This window comes from Carassius carassius, chromosome 5 (genome assembly GCF_963082965.1).
Source record: "Carassius carassius chromosome 5, fCarCar2.1, whole genome shotgun sequence".
In the NCBI taxonomy this organism is placed as follows: Eukaryota; Metazoa; Chordata; class Actinopteri; order Cypriniformes; family Cyprinidae; genus Carassius; species Carassius carassius.
In genome coordinates this window covers 13,308,440-13,327,926 of record NC_081759.1, presented here as the reverse complement: position 1 = coordinate 13,327,926, position 19,487 = coordinate 13,308,440, and the positions used below count along the sequence as shown (strand labels likewise).

The 19,487-nt window shown below is 36.8% G+C and overlaps 2 protein-coding genes across 2 annotated transcripts in view; both read right to left on the bottom strand.

Annotated features, from left to right (window-relative positions):
- LOC132140802 (taperin-like) overlaps nt 1-14,993 on the bottom strand; it is a 40,169-nt gene extending 25,176 nt beyond the window's left edge. Inside the window, exon 1 of the mRNA XM_059549787.1 lies at nt 12,867-14,993. Within this exon, the coding sequence (XP_059405770.1) occupies nt 12,867-14,840 (1,974 nt within the window). The 5' untranslated portion in view covers nt 14,841-14,993. The remainder of the gene's footprint in view (nt 1-12,866) is intronic.
- Nucleotides 14,994-16,750: 1,757 nt separating this feature from the next.
- On the bottom strand, nt 16,751-18,298 carry LOC132140294 (transmembrane protein 203-like). The gene is made up of 2 exons (XM_059549083.1): nt 18,148-18,298; nt 16,751-17,734 (listed from the first exon to the last, which is right to left on the bottom strand). The coding sequence occupies exon 2, from the start codon at nt 17,512-17,514 to the stop codon at nt 17,089-17,091; it is 426 nt and encodes a 141-aa protein (XP_059405066.1). The 5' UTR covers nt 17,515-17,734; nt 18,148-18,298; the 3' UTR covers nt 16,751-17,088.
- Between the last annotated feature and the right edge of the window lie 1,189 nt (nt 18,299-19,487).

The following is a 19,487-nucleotide window of genomic DNA, read 5'->3' as shown; positions in this document are numbered from 1 at the left end:
GAATATTTAAAGAATATATTAAATATATTTAAGAAACAGGTAACCCATGAATGAATCTGGCATTAGGACTCCCATTATAATTAAGGCTAAAGTGTATTTAGGCATCACAATATTATAATTTATTTTAAAAAAATTATATTAATTTGAGGTAAGATTTGTGCTATTAAAAGTATAACATTTTAGAAATAATTAATGTTTTTAACGATTAACTTTTGAGTTAAGATGACATGTAAATGTAATGTGAAATAAGTATGCAAAATAAAAGTTTTCATATATATTCAATATCTAATGTATATACACTAGTATTCAAAAGTTTGAGGTAGGTAGTATTTTTTATTTATTTAATTTAACCAAAAATACAATAATATTGTGAAACAGTTATACAATTTAAAGTTATTGTTTGCCATTTTAATCTGTTTTAAAATTGTATTTATTCCAGTGATGGCAAAGCTGAATTTACAGCAGGCATAACTTTAGGCTGCAAAGTCAAATGAACCTTCAGAATTTTTTTTTATATGGAGATCAAGAAACATTTCTTATAATTTTTATTAGTGTTGAATACAGTTGTGCTGCTTAATATTTTTGTGGACACTGGATTCATTTTTTTCTTTGATAAGTTCAAAAGAACAGCAATTATGTAAAATTGAAAAAGCTTTTGTAACATAATAATATAAATGTCTTTATACTGTCACTTTTTAATATGTCCTTGATAAATAAAACTCTTAATTACCAAAAAAAAAAAAAAAAAATTGGTAACACTTTACTTAAAGCCATTATTTATGATGCATTATAAAGGGTTATTAAAGGGTATAATTCATATTGTGCGTTGTAATACATAATATCATCTTATAAATAATTATAACTTAATTTAAAATGCGTAGTGTAACGATGAATGAATGTATTAACTCTGATTATAATTATTCGTGAGATTGTACAATGCATTATAGGTGCATTACAAGGCATAATTATTGCATCAAATCTACTTTTATAATGCATTATACATAAAGGCTTTAAGTGAAGTGTTACCAAAAAATCTTTGTGACCCCAAACTTTTAACTGGCATTGAATTGTACATCCCTATAAATCATAGAATTATATATATATATATATATATATATATATATATATATATATATATATATATATATATATATATATACAGTACATATATATATATATATATATATATATATATATATATATATATATATATATATATATATATATATATATATTTATTTATTTATTTATTTATTTATTATTTTTTAAGCTTAAAATTGTTGGTCCCCACTCACTGCTACTACATAGAAAAAAGCACACAATACATTATTCAAAACGTGTTCCAGAGAAAAACTAACAGCATATGGGTTTAGACTGTTTCTTTAAGGATACAATTAACTTAAAAAAGCAACAATGACACTGCTGTAACACTTTCACATTCACACAGACTACAACTTTCTCTCTCTCTCTTAAATTCTCTCTGCTCCTCTCTCTCTCTTACACACACATGCTGGAGTGACTCTTGAATTAAACATGACAGTGACAGTGGTGCTTTGCAGTCTGAATTCTAATTACATCGACTCTATTGTAGACACTGCAGGCACGTGACAGGCACGCGCACACACTCTCTAACACACACAGAAGTGGTCCATATGGGATTACACAATGGCGTCAAGACTGTAGGACACATCACTAAATTATCAGAACTTCAAAGTCCACGACACAATGGTGCATACTAAGGCAAATGTAAAAAACACACAGCTGGTGAAGATCCTGTGTCTGTCTGAAAGGAGAACTTCCTGGAGGACACAAGTAAGGTTGAGAGAGGGGAGGTGGGGGGAGGGGGAGGAAAGGAGGAAGTGAGGATAAGGAGAGAGAGAGAGAGGTGTGGTGCATGATGGAGACGGCATTCTGACTGGTCAATAATTAAACATGGTGGACCTTCACACTCATAGCAGGACGTACAGGGGAAAAGCAGGGTTTGCATCCACCTCCTTGTGTGTTTGTAAGACACACATCATAAAAAGTACATTTTACAGACTGAAATAAATCTTGTAAGCTAAAAGAATATGCAGTGAGAGGTGTAAATTCAATCGTATCATATATAAAAAACTTTACTGTACACTTCATAATAAAAGTTGAACAAATAAAACAGTTCTTAATGGGTCCATGACAAATACTAGTGCCTTATTTATAAATAATAATAATAATAATTATTATAAATCCAAAGTCAAAAGTATTTTTACAAGTATCATAAATTGTAACTGTATAAATATTATTACATTCTTGGAGAGTTACACCACATGACATTTAACAGCCTGAACTAACCTTTCCTTAACATAAAAAGATCAAATTATATATGTATATTTTAATATGCAGGTGCATCTAATATCATGGAAAATGTCTTTATTTTTCGTAATTTATTTTAAAAAAGCAAACTTTCTTATATTCTAGATTCATTGCACACAAACTGAAACATTTCAAGATTTTTTTTTTCTCAAAATAAAAAGAAATATTCCATTTTGAGCTTGATTAGTTTGATTAATTTTGAGTATAAATGCTGGGTACCTCTTGGGCTAGTTTAGAACATGCAACCACAATTATGGGAAAGACTACTGACTTGACAGTTGTCCATAAGACAATCATCAACACTCTCCACACGAAGGGTAAGCCAAAGAAGGTCAATGCCGAAAGGGCTGGCTGTTCACGGAGTGGACAGGACTGGACAGTGACTGGAAGGAAATAATGTGGTAAGAAAAGGTGCACAATCAACAGGGTTGACCACAGCCTTGGGAAGATTGTCAGGAAAGGCCAATTCAAGAACTTGGGAGAGCTTTACAAGGAGTGGACTGAAGCCAGAGTCAGCGCATCAAGAGTCACCACACTCAGACGTCTTCAGGAAAAGGGCAACAGCCTAGAACATTCCTAGAATCAAGCCACTCCTGAACCAGAAAAAACGTCAGAAGCATTTTACCTGGGGTAAGGAGAAAAAGAACTGGGCCCGGTTCCCCGATAACGTTCACTCTTAGCGCGCTAAGAAGACATCGAAAGATAGATCTTACCAAAGTTGTTGATGTTTCTAAGTGTGTTCCCCGAAGTGTCCCTTAGGAAGCTTCGTTCTTAGCACGCTGCCTCTTACGTCCGACGTTACAAGAGCGCTGTCCAAAGTCAGGGTGCTGAATTAGTTGGCATCGATTGCTCATGAATCGATTTTCCACTTTACGCGAAGGTGCAATACAGCGTTAAGAAAGACAACACGTTCTATGCAAATGAAACATTCCTCAAATTATTACAGTAACATTTATTTTAACATAGTTTAAGTTATCAGTAAAATATAGACTATAAATTAAATTATCAAAGGGTCAGTAATGTTCACACTATATGTTGTGACGGTAAGACAAACCGGGTATCCCTCGCTAAACATCCATCCCGTTGTGCCACTTGTGCCGCTTCTTGACATGAGTTTAACGACTTATAAAAATTATATAATACACTTTTATATTAATGGCAAGGTACTTTACAATTAGAATTGATTGGCAAGCAGCTGCAGTTACTTCTGTTTAATGCGGTATTGATTGCAATTGGTTTATGTTTTTAATAAAAAGCAACCTATCTACAATGAACAGAGAGAGAGAGAGTTAGATACAGAATATGATGAGGAATCAACGTAAAAAAGGGCACCAAGCCTCTCGTCAGAGGAACTTGAAGTGTTGCTGGACCTTGCCACCAGGTCAGATATCACACCCCTATGGTCCACTATAACCTGCACATTTATGGCCGCGTCTTCCTTTCGCGATAAGTAGCCTACGCCTGATCATTCACTGATGGATTGGCGATAGGGATGAGTGTGCTATCCACCAGGATGCAATCCCCGGCATGGCGCAGAAGGGCGTTGGTGACAGTGTGGACACACTTCCACACAGAGGTCTTGATTAGGCTGTAGCCCTCTCCCACGACCTCGATGAATCTCTCTGTAGCAAAAAAAAAAAAAAAAAAAAAAAAAAATTAACGCTGGCCTTCAGGGCTTAAAGCAGGATTCCGCCGCGTTAGCCTGGCCAGCGCAGGTCTGGGAAGGTCCAGCTGCTCCACAATGAGTTGTCTTGGGAGGGGATTTTTTTTAATATAGCCACGTCAGGCAAAATGTCAAAAGGGCTTAAGTTTTGCCGAATAAAAAAACTGACATGGACTAAACGGCTCCGCGTCCGGCTCCGTCTTTGATTCAATTAAGGACACGTTGGATCGCTGCTATAGTTGGTCGCTTACTGGACACCACCATGCTTACCCATTTAAAGATCTTAGCCATTTAGAGCCAAATTGTTTGCCAGATTTTGATTTTAATTATCAAAAAAATGATTGCCAATTCGCTTTAATTACATTACGAAAAAGCCTAGGCTAATTACCACCTTATTAGTTCTGTAACCACATAAAGTCAACTTCATAAATAGGCCTGTATCCATTGCGAACATAATTTATTATGAGTCTTAAAAAATAACAGAAAATCATTGTTGAGCCACAACATTGTCAACATACCATAGTTTGACTTGTACTTCGCTGCGCTGGTTTCTAAAGACTGCTGTACAGTAGCGTCATGAGCTCAAATAACGCTAAGAGAGAGCTACGAATGGTCCAGACCAACCTTACGAAAGTGTGACTTACAGAAGATATACTTAGCGTACGAACGTGTCGGGAACCGTACCATAAGGTTAAGAGAGAGGTTAAGGAATAGGTTAAGAACTACTTAGCAATAAGAACGTTTTGGGGAACCGGGCCCCAGACTGTTACTCAATGGTCCAAAGTTCTCTTTTCAGATGAAAGTAAATATAGCATTTCATTTGGAAATCAAGGTCTGGAGTTTGGAGGAAGACTGGAGAGGCACAGAATCCAAAGTCCAGTGTGTTTCCAAAGTCAGTGATGATTTGGGGTGACGTGACCCAGACAGCAAGCAGTTTCGGCCCAGATCCGGCCCACATCTGGCCCGCATGGATTTCACGCTTGCTGTCTGGGGACAGTATTGTATAAAGTAACTTTTAAAAGTAATGCATTACAATATTGCGTTACTCCCTAAAAAAGTAACTAATTACGTTACTTAGTTACTTTATATGGAAAGTAATGTTAATTATATATAATTAAAGAGTATATTCATGCAAAAGGAGCTCGAACCAAGTATTGAGTTCATAATTCAACCTGCTTTGGAGATTTTGAACATTTCTGTTTTGTAAATTTTTTGAGATACTGAATTTTTTTTTTTTTCTAAGCTGTAAGTCATAGCCATCAGAATTAAAACAAAACTCTTAAAATATTTCAGTTTGTGTGCAATGATTCTAGAATATAAGAAAGTTTACTTTTTTTTTAATTAAATTATGAAAAATAAAGAACTTTTCCATTATATTAAAATCTTTTGTCCTTGACAAACAGGAAGGGTCTACAAAGGTCCTCTTTATGACTTAATTTTTAGTGTTTTATTAAATTAAGTAAATTATTCCAACCTACTTTATATGGTTTCTTTTTGAGAATTACTCTGCAAACTGAAAAATTTCTTCCTTATTGTAATATCAGGAGATATGCTGAAATTATGCATCACAAAACAAGTAATTTTGCTTGCAAGAACAAGCCTCATGGATTAAACTTCTCAATATGAATAAATATTAACTTTTTAAACTTTCTGAAGCTTGAACATATTGGGGAAAGTTATTTTTAGTTATTAAAAATAACTTCCTTTTTCTTTCAAAGATGAACAAAACTGTTTAGTGGTGAGTAAATAATGGCTAAATAACGGCTAAATAAAGTTTCATTTTAGGGTGAACTATCCTATAAGTTTGATTTATCAGAAAAGTGAATCCACACCTCTCCTCAAACAGCCACACGATTTGTGCCATTCATGCTGATGGCCACAATTATTGTGGTAAGTGTACCTATACAAGTAAGATTTTAAGTACCTTGTTCAGAAAGGCTGTGGCTACAAGTGAATAATACACTAATAAAACCACTCTCTACAGCCTTAAAGACAAACAGAGAGATGGGTAGTTACAAGCTTAGAGTGTACTAATGGCCAACCAATACATACAGGTGCATCTCAATAAATTAGAATGTCATGGAAAAGTTCATTTATTTCAGTAATTCAACTCAAATTGTGAAACTTGTGTTTTAAATCAATTCAGTGCACACAGACTGAATTGGTTTAAGTCTTTGGTTCTTTTAATTGTGATGATTTTGGCTCACATTTAACAAAAACCCACCAATTCACAACAAATTAAAATACTTCATAATACCAATAATATATATATATAAAATGGTTAAATGGGTGCAGTGACTTTGGTTCAGAACAGTCCAGTTCTTCTTCTCCTTAGCCCAAGTAAGTCGCCTATGACATTGTCTGTCTTTCAGGAGTGGCTTAACAAGAGGAATACGACAATTGTAGCCAAATTCCTTAACACGTCTGTATGCCCAGTCTCAGTCTATTCCCTTGTCTTCTGGACAACTGTCAGATCAGCAGTCTTCCCCATGATTGTGTAGCCTAGTGAAACAAACTGAGAGACCATTTTGAAGGCTCAGGAAACCTTTGCAGGTGTTTTGAGTTGATTAGCTGATGTCACCATATTCTAATTTGTTGAGATGTTTTTTTGTTAAATGTGAGCCAAAATCATCACAATTAAAAGAACCAAAGACTTAAACTACTTCAGTCTGTGTGAACTGAATTTATTTAATACATGAGTTTCACAATTTGAGTTGAATTACTGAAATAAATGAATCGTACTGAAAGAAGCATTTATTTTAGCCGCGAAATCAATGATGCGACGCGTCTGGTCTAGTATTCCGCATCGCGCTTTATCACGTCTATTTCCAGCCTCTCGTGTACGCGCTTTCACTACACACGTTCATTTTCGCAAAAACATCGCAGAGCAGCGAGGACACAGACAGCGAGCTGACAGACACGACACAGCAGGAAACTAAGTCTCAGCATTCAAAATCTTCATTCAAGTTGTTTTAAGAATTTCAAACGATAAATATAGTTTTGGAGCTTTTTATCATGCGCGCTCCCGCTTTGCCTCAGGTTCAAGCAAAGCAGGAGTGCATTTTTATTAGCACGAAGTAAACAATGAAAGAATGTCCGATCCATGTTGTAAGATACAATACAACTTACTGAATGTGTTTCATGTAATCACTCAACAAGTGTTTCAACCGCGGAAAGACAGCAGCTAGAAGATATTAACAGCAGAAAATCCACTCACTAGTGTCCATAACTAGTGAGAAAAATGTAATGCAAAAATTACATTTATATTTTTTCTCATAATTGCTTTTTTATTACAATTAATAAAAATGTGTATATATAATGTTTTTATAAAAGTGGTCTAACATAATCTTTATACAAAACAATTGTTAGGGTTCCCTGTATAGTTTAGTTTAGAACAATTTAGAAAAAATAGTGTAAGTTACCAGTCAAAAACTTTTTAATGTTTTTATTTTTTATTTTAAGAATTCTCTTCTGCTCACCAAGCCTTTATTTATTTGATCCAAAATACAGCAAAAGTAGTAATATTTTTTCTATTTAAAATAACTGCTTTCTATATGAATATATTTTAAAATGTAATTTATTCCTGCGATTTCAAAACTGATTTTTTAGTATCATTACTCCAACCACACAATCTTTCAGAAATCATGCTAATATTCAGATTTGCTGCTCAAAAAAAGTAATTATTATTATCATGTTAAAACCACAGAGTAGAATTGTTTCAGGTTCCTTTGATGAATAGGAAGTTCAGAAGAGCAGCATTTATCTAAAATAGAAATATTTTGTAACATTATAAATGTCTTTATCATCCTTTAACAATTTAAAACATCTTTGTTAAATAAAAGTATTAATTGATATAATTCCCTTTTTTTATACCAGGTTGAAGTTATACAATGATTTTCTGTCATGGACCTCCTGAATTTGTCACAGTCTTCTGTCTTTCTGTCACTGTCTTCTGTGAGTGTTGTGTTTGTTTGGTGCCATGTGCTCTCTCCTGTCTTTTTCTGACCCCGCCCACCTTGTCACCTCATTATTGTTTAGTTGCTCCACCTGTGTTTCTCCCTTGCTCCCGGACTCATTACCTTCACTCCGCACACCTGTTTCACCCACACACACCTGGTGCCCATTGCCCTTGGCTATATAATCGCCTCTCACACCACTCTGTCTGGCTGGATTAATGTTGATTGTGATTTGTTGGTTGTTGCTTGTCCTTCGTGTTTTACATTCTGGTTGCTTCTGCTCATATCCCTGTTGTTTGGTTCTGTTTTTGTTTTTGCCATGTTGGCCTTTTTGTTCTCTTTTATTAAAAAGTTATAATTTCCCTGCATTTGGACCCAGACCCAGTTTCTTCCTCTGCGCATCCTACTGCGCCGTGACAGAATCCAGCCAGCAAACATGGGTCCAGCAGGCCACCCCATGTATAAAACTCTAGCTCTGCCACTGCACCTGCGTAAAACCCCCGCACATTTTCTAAAGCTGGGCCATGTCAAATTAAACTTTCAAAGGTTCATTAAAACACTCCTTCTTCAAGGGCTTCAAGAATGAGCAGAGAGACATAAAAGCTAGTATTAAACCATGACGAAAATCCTCTGACATATTCTGCCTCAGGCTTTTAATAATATTAACTTCCTGTGAACACACTATAAATAGTGAACACACTATCTTTAGATTAAAGATCTAGTTATAAATGCTCTCTGTATGCTTACTGGATTCCTGTATACTCTACTACTGCAATGTTTGATGGGCACAGAGGAGTATTTCATGTAGTAGACATTTATTGTCAGACAAATTGCTATTTATAATTTCCAGTCAACAATCCACACATTTTTAAGCCTATCATCTCCTATTCTGTCACATACATGTGGCATCTGATTCAGCAAATATCACGTGAGCTTTCCCATGAAATCAGACCTACACACATACATCTGCTGCAAAAGACATGTGAACTCAATCTTCTTTCAAGTCTGAAACTCAATCATTTTAATAATATTTGTTATCACATGTTTACCATTGGTTTTGCACAGACTTGGGTCTATAGATAGGTTCTTGAACAAATTCACTCTCATTGCTTAAAGCAAGTTTAACCTCGAAGCACAAGCAAAATTAAAGGAGAGACAATATGCTAAGAGCATTAGTGAGATTTTGGCCCAACCCCCTCAGTCCCTCTCACACAAGACCCCAAAAGAAAAGACAAGCCCCTGACAGACACCATCCAGGCTTCTCAGGATGATTTAGATCATGTGACTGCTAACAGTGCAAGATAAATCACTGTACTATAACTATGTAATAACATAAAATATATTTCATCGTTAGGGCTGTACAATATCAGAAAAATCTATGATATTATATTACATCACATAAACATCACAATATTTTGTTCACAGTATAAAAAACATTCTTGAATAGTTATATTTGAAAGGAATTAATTATTCTATGATGATTTTGTTGGGGATTGCATCTTTTCATTCTGAAATTTTTGGGGGAAATATAATGCTTTATTTTAAGGACAAATTCTCACTATTAACTAGTTGCTTTTTAGCATGTATATTCTTATTCATTCTTTAGTACTTACTGTATAAAGCACAGATTAACACCTAATTTTGTATGATTTAGATCCCTTCCCCATACCTAAACTTAACAACTAGGAAATTTAAAAAAAAAAAAAAAAAAAAACACAGCCCTGGGACTGTGAACCAACAGAGACCAACACAGAGAGAGAAAGAAGCCAAGATGTACATGGACACAGTGAGTGAATTCCAAACAAATGATATGGCCTTGAAGTTGCCATAATTGCTGCTGCCCTGTCTAAGCTCCAGACCAGGAAGAACTTCAATGTAACCTCTAAAACCCAACAAAACAAAGGTGTGGCATGAGCCAATCCTCAAACACGTAACAATCAACTACATATACAACAGAGAGCGAGAACAAAAGCAGCATATAACCTAACCCAAACTGGGCCTGACCGGCTGGATATTTCACAGAGGAGAGGCCCATGACTTTCAGCCAATTATCAATTTGGCATAATTTCATTATTCCAACGTACACAAAAAGACTGAAGATTTTCAAGAGTGTAACCTCACAAATGCATTTCAAATTGAGGTAACTGAAGAAAATGTGAGTGATGCGCACTTTAGCTCTTCAAGGCCCATTCACACCAGCCACGATGACTACAACAAAAACTATATTAGCAGCCACACTAACTGATGATAACTTTCTGTTTCTGCACACAGCAGTTATGTCATCTGCAACTATAAATGCTCAAGCTGTTTAAAGTCGGTATGCTGTGATTCTCCATGCTTTCAACATTCATCAACTGGTATCAGTTTTGTTATAGCTATGGTTGGGACTTCCCTGTTCTCATGAAATTAGAATGATTATTAACACTTACAGTATAAAAAGTCTTTTTACACTTACAGTATAAAAAGTAGGGTGATGTTCACCACACTGTAATGAGACAATTATGGTTGAAGGCACAGGATGCGTGCTTGTACAGAAAAGGACAATTAAACTACTTTTAACTTGACATGGTGTCTTAAAAACAACAAGGGTGCAAGACTTTAGCATAATAAATCATCAGAGTACACAATAAACAAAAATCTATATGGATAATGCTAAATGAATGAAAACAATAACAGGAAAGTAAGATATTCATATTCTTGACAACTAGCTGTTTCTAATTTCATCCCATTAACATTAGAGCTAAAATACTAAAGCTAACATAAAAATTAATAGAAAAAAAGGTGAAACTCGAACTGACAAACTCGAACATCCGGAATCATACACCTTTTAATACATGCTATGAATCTAAACCTAGTTTGATATTTTAGCAGTTTGAGAGAACCACTATGCGGAGGAAGTGAAACGAATCGTTGCTGCGAATTTGGTTTCCTGTTTTGAGATAGTTTTTGACTGTGAATGGCAGCATGTTATGTAACAAGTCAAATCTCAAATACGGCCTTGCAAAGACCTTTATTAGACCTCAGTATCTCCTAGACTTGACTCTGAACATAACACATGACTCATTTTCCTACATAAATCACCTGACCTTCTCTGGCAAGATCCTTACTGCTGTTTACAGTAGTCTACATTTGGTTATAAACTAAAGTTGCAATGTGAGCATATACTGCATGCTGTGTCCATAACTACACATTCCCAAACTTTATTTTCTATATTATTGGCATATAGGAATGTTCTATAGTTTTGTACTTTTAAGTTGCCCTTTTAAATTTGTGAATGTCATGTCATTAGACACAAAATATCAAACCAAACTATTCTAAACTCTTTTCTTTTTTAGATGATTTCTATTTAGCTGGTGTTTTGGTGATTTTGTATATATGAAGTCAGCTCTCATCAAGTTCACACAGGTGTCCTAGCAGAGTAACTTTTGTCTTGATTTTTAATGGTACATCTTTTTTTTTTTTATCAAACATTTTGCTCTAGAAGTGTGCTTATAGTGTTTTTATCTAAAATGAATGCTGCTTGTTTTGATATTTTGATATCTAATTCTATCTAATTCTAATTTCACAATTTTTTATGTGGTTTAAGTATACAAATTAGTTTCACTGTATCCGCCTGATTTAAGAGAAACCTCAGCCATTTGTAACTTGAAAGTTATCCTGCGTGATATAGCAAATTAGCATTTATTATGATAATATTTATTATCACAATCATAAACAGACTTTTTGTACCTCAGATAGTTTTACAGTTTAATGCATTTTGTTATTATTCTTTAATGCACTTTGTTATTCAGCTATTGCAGCTAATAAATCAGAAGTCTTGCACATTCACAGAAAATAGCTTACTTCCATGTTGCAAAGTAAGATTGGTAGCATAGAATCAAACAAGAAAAGTTATTACTTGTTTGGATTGATGTCTTGCAGGAGGTAAGCAGCAGGTATCTCAATGTAACCTGCATGTGTCATACAAAATCCATGTTTTATGAGACGTATATATGGAACATGTTGACACATTGAATGATGCAGTGGTTAAGAATACAGTGAACCTTTGAACAGGTCATAAACACCCAACAAACATGTCTGATTTCTAACCTAAAAACAAACAGGTACAGGGACCAATTCTCACTATTAACTAGTTGTTATTACAATGCTTTTTTTTTTTTTTTTGCTTTTTATGCATTTTTAATAGATAGTACATTAGAAAAATGACAGGAAAGCACTGGGAGGAGAGAGGGGAGTGGGACTGGCAAAGGACCTTGAGACGGGAATCGAACTCGGGTCCCCATGAGCGATGTTGCGCAGAGTGACTATTTTTAAAATATATTGGCTCTTTATTAGTACTTATAAAGCACATTCTGCATGACCATATTCTAAATCTCTAATCCTTCCCAGTACCTAAACTTAACAACTACCTTACTATTAATAAGGAGCTATAATTAAGTTATAGAGGTAAAAGTCATCGTTAATGGTTTGTTAATGGCAAGAATTGAACCGTAACATAAAATTGTATTTAATCAAGACACTTGCCAGGACAGAAAGGTGCATTCTTCTTAAAAGTATAGGTAACCCAAAATGTACGCTTCTTTTATTATTTACTTACCCTTATGTGGTGCCACAACTCATCTGACTTTGTTTCTTTAGTGGAACACAAAATTAGATTTAAGGCAGAATGCAAATGAAAAGTGACTGGGAGTGCCTAATGTTGCCTTTTGTGCCCCACAAAAGAAAAAAGTTATACAGGTTTTGAATGACATCAGGATGAGTAAATGATGACAGAATGTTTGTTTTGGGGTAAACTATACCTTCTAAGCCACTTCATAAATACATCCTATTTCTTTAATACATGTGTAGTAAGTAAATGACCAATGTAGTTATTATGCTAAATATCATACTATATTTACCTTTTTTCCTGTTGAGCCAGTCTTCGAGAGACAGGATCGTCCAAGGGAGAGGTAGCCCCCAATGACCTCAATCTGCTCTGCAGCAGGGTAACGCTTTTTAATCAGGGTTCCCAGATGGGCATAAGGGGCCTGTGGTGTGCTCTGAGATTCACTGACGACTTCTGGGGTCTCATCAGGGCCAGACGGGGCCTCGGGCCTCCGTTTCGGAACAACTGTAAACGTATTTCCTTTGCGCCTCTGCACTGCAGGGCTCAGGAAGGGTGGCGTGGGCTCCACGACTATGTCATCAATGTTTGTGATAGGCAGCTCATCAACCGGAGGTTCATTTGGAGATGAGACTGATTTGACGGGAGAGCCAATTGAGGGTGGAGAAGCTGGGGCTGGAGAGGTGAGTGTGGCAGGTGGGGTATGTTGTGGAGACCCTGTTTTGGCTTCTATGGTCACCTTTTCTGTAAGCTTTGGTGTGGAAGGTATGAAGGAAGCGGGCAAGGGGGTTGGCACTGTGGGCTCTGAAGCTGCCACACCCACCAGGGGTCGTGGGGATGGGGGGGAAAGGACAGGGCTGGATGGGGCTGTGCTGCCAGGTGACGAAATGGCTGCACGACTCTTGGGAATGACGGTGAAGGAATTGCGAGACTGGAGTCGTAAGTTGGCGAGTGCACGAGCCTGTAGATCCCCAGGCGGAAGGAGAGAAAGATCTGGGCGAGGGGACGGGCGGATCTCAAAGCTGGGTGATAAGGGGGGTGATGTGGGGCTAGGAGTACAGTCGGCACGAGCACGGTGGCTCTCCGGAGAGCATGGCACCTTGGCTTTAGAGGCCCCATCTGTGCTGTCCCAGTCCCGTTCTCTAACAGGCTTGGACAAAGACCTCTCAGTGTCCTCCTTTGGATACACAATGACACTTCTTCCTCCGCTCCCCTCGAAACGTCTACATGAAGACACTAACTGAGGGGATCCAGAAACGGGTGTACTACTCCCTGAGTCACTAGGAGAGGTGTGATGGTTGCCAATGGAAGACGGGACATTTTGGAAGACCTTGCTGTGTGGAGAGCTGGCTTGAGGAAACACTGGGCATTTTGGCACCACATCTGGCGTGGGTCTGGAGCTTGGCCTGACAGGACTAGAGTCTAAGTCCAGGAGGTTTTCCGTGCTTCGTGACTTGGCCTGCAACTTGCAATAATTCATGTCAAATTTCTGTAACATACGACTCACCCTTCCTTGCCCCTCCAGCGGGGCGGACGCGGGTCTTCCCAGCGTGCTGAGGTTCTCCTCGCTTTTACTAAGCGCAGTATCGTAAATGACCACTTCCTTCGCGCATATCTCCGTAACCGGACTACCTCTCCGGTCTAACAGGTCATTGAGAGAGCTGTATCCGCTCACCATGCCGTTCTGCTGCAGTTTCGATGCATGCTTCGAACCACATCCTTCCGAGAAGTACTCCGGGTCGGATTCAATAATGATGATATTCTCAGCGCGTATAGTCCGTATCCCGGGAACGCCGCCGTATAACTCGAGGATGTGCTGAACCGGTCGCGCGGCGTTCTCTTGGCTCTGACGCTTCTTGCGTTCTTTTTCTAATTTAATGAATGGGTTTTCCTGCAGCGGACCCAAGCTCTCTTGTGATACCAGGCTCTCCAGAGCTCTGTTGTCTCTCGCAGTTCTCTCCTTCGTGCGGCTCGGGTCAGCGGATGGCCAGTGCTCTTTTGTTTTCACCGGTGACAGATCCGGGCTTTTGGTCGCGCGCTTGGCAGCGGTAATGGTATAGTTCCTGCTATAATGTGCGCTGCTAATATCATCCTTGCTTTTGCTGGCCGTTACCTCGCCGTTAAGTTGAGATGCGACGGACTCGGCACCTGCTCCGGTCCCACCGCCCTTCGCCTTTCTCCGCTCAAGGATCTCGCGTTTCCAGGCCGGCATCCTCGGGCTCTCCTGCCCTGGCTCTTGGCGAAGAACGCGAAGATCCCCGCCCGACATTATGGGAGAAATTGGTTTTATAGGGGTACGTGTGAAACCAAATAATCTCTCGCCGTACCTGCAGCGACTCTTCTTATTCGTACTCGTACATCATTGCAGCCGCAACAATGTATCCTGCATGATGATTATGTGCCGGTCTATCCTACCGACAGGACCCCGCCCTCGGAGTCTGACGTCAGCTTTTCGTCTCAGGGTGGACACCTCATTTGGTCATTTTGACTCGAGGCACACCTTTTGTTTTAACATATGCCCCACCCCCTACTTTCTACTATTGTGAAGCTTGAAGCGAGCCCTGTCAGTCAAACACAGCGAGACCCACCCATTTTATATCCTTAACCCTTTCATTATTTCGAAATGGTTTATATTATGAAAGGGCAAAACTGCAGGCTGTTTGGAGCAATATACAATACGCGAGATAACATTAAGTGGAAAATAAATAAAAAATATTTCCTGTGTGAGTGTGTGTGTGTGTGTGTGCGTGTGCGCGCACTTGGTGATTAAAACGCATTCTGATTTTTATAAATTATATGTTTTAAATGTTATGTAAAAATAATAGACGTAATATCAATTGTAATAAATTATGCATAAGGTTTTTTATATATATATATAAGAAACAAAGCAACCAAAGGTAAGACATTTTAAACATTTTTTTTTCTACATTTCAAAATCGCAGGTTGTATTTTGAGAGTTGTAATGTTCCATTGACCATGGCGTGGTGCAACTATTTGTCGCTGTATTAATCTAGTTTTAATTCGGAGGGGAAATAATGAAATGAAAATGAAATATAACAAAATAAATAAATATGTGTGTAAATACATGATTACAGTAGACTTATTTTTTTCGAATGCAACAAATACGAAGGTGACTAGCATGATGAAAACGGATTGTTTGATTAAAGAAATCTGATCAAAAGTAGAATATGCCATATAATGACGTGGTAAGGCTAATGTCCTCGTCACTCTAATAATCCGGGTTTAATCAGATTCATTTAAAGGCACAGACATAAATATTATAGCAAGGGATCATAAGTAAAACGCGTCAAGTTAATTATAGGCTAGTCTATTATGCACATGAGTAAATTTAGATAACCTCATAATCAGGAAGGGACGACAGGAAAAAAAAAAGTTCATTTAAGATTAGCATGTACGACCTTTAGTACAGCTGTTGGCATTTACAGCCACAATGGGTTGTAGTAGGTACTGCACGTCCAGTTAATTATTTCAAAGATGCCTTAACATATGTTCAATGCAATTATTTTATGCTATCACGAACCGAGTGCAAAGTCCAAAAATAACTTGGTTTATTATTTACAGTAATACAGCCTTACTAACAGGTAATACATATAAATGCTTTCTGTGCATCTATCTAATATAAAGTAACAGGAAGGCTGTTTATTAAATGTCCTTTATCCTTTTGCTTTAATACATACTGCAGCAGGAGTGTTGTTTCCATTAGATATAATTTAATCCATTTAGTTTCCGATAAAATATTTCTTTCATTTTAATTAGAGCTCATTTTTCTATTTCTCTTTAGAAATTATACATTTAAGAAAACGTTTCACTACATCAGTAAGGATATGTATGTGATGAATTTTAAACTAGCTGCTCTTTAATGATATAACTCTCATAAAACATTTTGTAAATGATAACTTAATGAAACTGCATGGTTTGTCCTGTTTGGAGCTCCTATAACGCATACTATAACGAGACAAATTAGAAGGAATGCAGGATTAATTACATCTATAGTGCCATCTAGTGATTATTATTGGACGTACTTTTTTTTTTTACACAATGGCTTATTTTGAATTTTCCTCTCAAAAACATCAAACATCATACTAGCTTTTCTTAATAAAGAAATACATTTAGGTCACTTCAAGGCATGGTCAATAACAAACCAAGGAAGATCAAGAGTGTTGAATATTGATGGTTTATTTACAACTGTACAAACAACAATACAATGTATTAACACAGATAAAGCAACATTTACAGTATTCAGAATTCTAGACCAAATCTCTCTTAGCACTTAAGGACAATAATAATAATATTCAAAATTGCACATTATTTTAAGCATTATTTTTGATGCCATGTTTGCATGTTTGAACCTGTGAAAATACAAAATAAAAAAAAAATAGAGAGTTCACAATGATTATGCAGTTCACAATGATTCACTCCTCCTGGTTTGAATGATACCTGCAGGAGTCCTTTTAATTCGCATAAGTCCATTGACATGTCTGCATACAGTTTGTCCTTTAATTGACACGACAAGCACGAATCATGAGCAGCTGCAGAAGGATGAAAAGTGGGGAAACAATAAGCCCGAACCACAAATCACTTTGTGCCTGGTTCTGTTCGGCCAATTTCTGGCATAGCAGCACCTCACACACCAGCTTGAGGCTAAGCACAGTCAGCACCCACAGCAATCGCAGCACAGCCAGCCGCTTCTCTCCTTCTTGATAGAGGCGGATGGACACAATGGCTGTGAAGTAAGTGCTGAGGCCATCAGCAGCAAACAAAGGTGAGAAGACAAGCCACCAGCTCATCTCAAGAGTCTGCTTGTCCACATCCATGTGTAGGGCCACCAGCACGCTGAAGACCAGCAGCGCACTCAAGTGGAGGAACAGCTCGAATGTGGCAAAGCCCAACCATTGCACCAGCTCTCGCAGAGAGAACAGCATTATTACTTGTACCACTGAGTTTTGTTTACTAGGGGACTAAGGTCAAAACACTAGCCTAGGAAACTGGAAGTGAAGAGAAACATTTAATGGAACATTCAAGTCTATGAAAAATACTCCACTGATAATCAATTCACTATTTTGGCAGCATCATGTTGTTTTGGAGATGTACTGTACCAGGTCCACCTAATGACTTCTAAAGGATTTGACTCTCTGTAAAAACCTGAAAAAGGAAGAAAAAGACTTCATTATTAAGACCAAAAACAATGCAACTACAATTCAAATTTGGAAAATAATGCATGTAAAACACTTGGTACGATTGTAGACTGATGAAATCACATTGTAACGTACATGTCCCAAAAACATGGTTGACTGTATTCTATGACTATATGATTAACATTAACATCAATACAGAAGCCAGTATGGTTTATTTCACTATCCTCAACATTATTGCTATTGTATCTTTAATAAACATTATAATCCAGGTAAACACTATGCAGATAAACATGTTATTAGACAATAAACGTCCATCATTTTGCGGAATTGAATGTGCAAGTATAAACAAGCGAGCTGTCGGTTAGCATATGATGACGAGTATTAAATGTGCTAATAATATACTTGGAAAAAAACTTTTACCTCACAGATATCGTTCAAAGTGATGGTGAAAGACAAATATATAACCGTAAACTACATTTTCAAAGACTCGGTAATGAACTGGTGGGTTGACAGCGGTAGATAAGCAGCTGTTAAAACACAAGCTAGCTGAGATGACTATTTACCATCCAATAGGAGCCCGGGGAAATATCGCGACATTCGCGAGATCTCATATGCAAGTCGTAAGAAATATCGCGAGATCTTTAAAGCAGAGGCTTTTTCTACGGAAGCCGAGAAAACAGAAAGAAGTAATGAAAGATAGAAAAGGGAGGATTCCTCATATTTAGATTATTAGTGCCCAATTACTTTACTTAATTCTAATTATAAATTATTAGCTTCCCTTTATGCAAATAGACTGAAACCATGTTTAGAAGAAATTGTCTCAGTTTTCCAATCTGGCTTTATGAAAGGTAGGCATATATATAGCAAATAACATTCGGCTTGTTTTAAAAAAACAAACAAAAAAGCTGCTAAAACTTCTTTGTTGCTCAAAGAAATTATGGTTTCATTATAAGTTACTTCCTGAATTTCTGAAGATTTATTATTTATTTGTGTATTCCCAATGTTATTTATTTCCATTTACTTTTATTCATCTTTTGCATTTGTAATGTCTATGAATCTTTTGTGAATTGTTTTTTTAAGTAGACTATCCCTTATCTACTGCCTTGCTTTACTCTGAGTGTATTGTATTATTTTTTATTTATTTATTTATTTATTTATTTTTTCATTTTTTGTGTTTGATGCTGTATCCCCTGTGCATTTTGTTAAAAAAAAGATAGAAAAGGGACAAGGGAAAGAATACTAGCATGAAACTGAATAATGATACGACGGGCGTGGATTATCTGTTCCAGCCTTTTTTAATTAGACACTCACTAAAAACACTGTATTTTCTTTTCTATGATGCAGCACTCAAGTTCATCGCCGAAATAAAACGTAGACATCGATATTACGTTGTATGAGGTCTTTTTCTTCGCGCTATGTAGGACTTTTGATTTAATGATAAAAAAATGAACATTATATAAGCTTGCAGGAGGATACTTTATTTATATCTCAGATACAAGAGCATCACATTTAAATATTTACAAGATATATAAATATATTTATAGTACAAAAACCTACTCAAAGCTAAACGAAGAATTTGGCTCTCTGAGCCATCCAGCGCCACATGGTGGGATACAAGTTTCGTCGAACAGGAAACAGTTGACAGCTTTTTTTTTTATTAAATGAAAATAATTACAAACATACAAGGCATTAAACAGTTAAGCATATTCTCGTATACTACAGTAAATATTGAGCAGAATCAGCAATAACAATACAATACA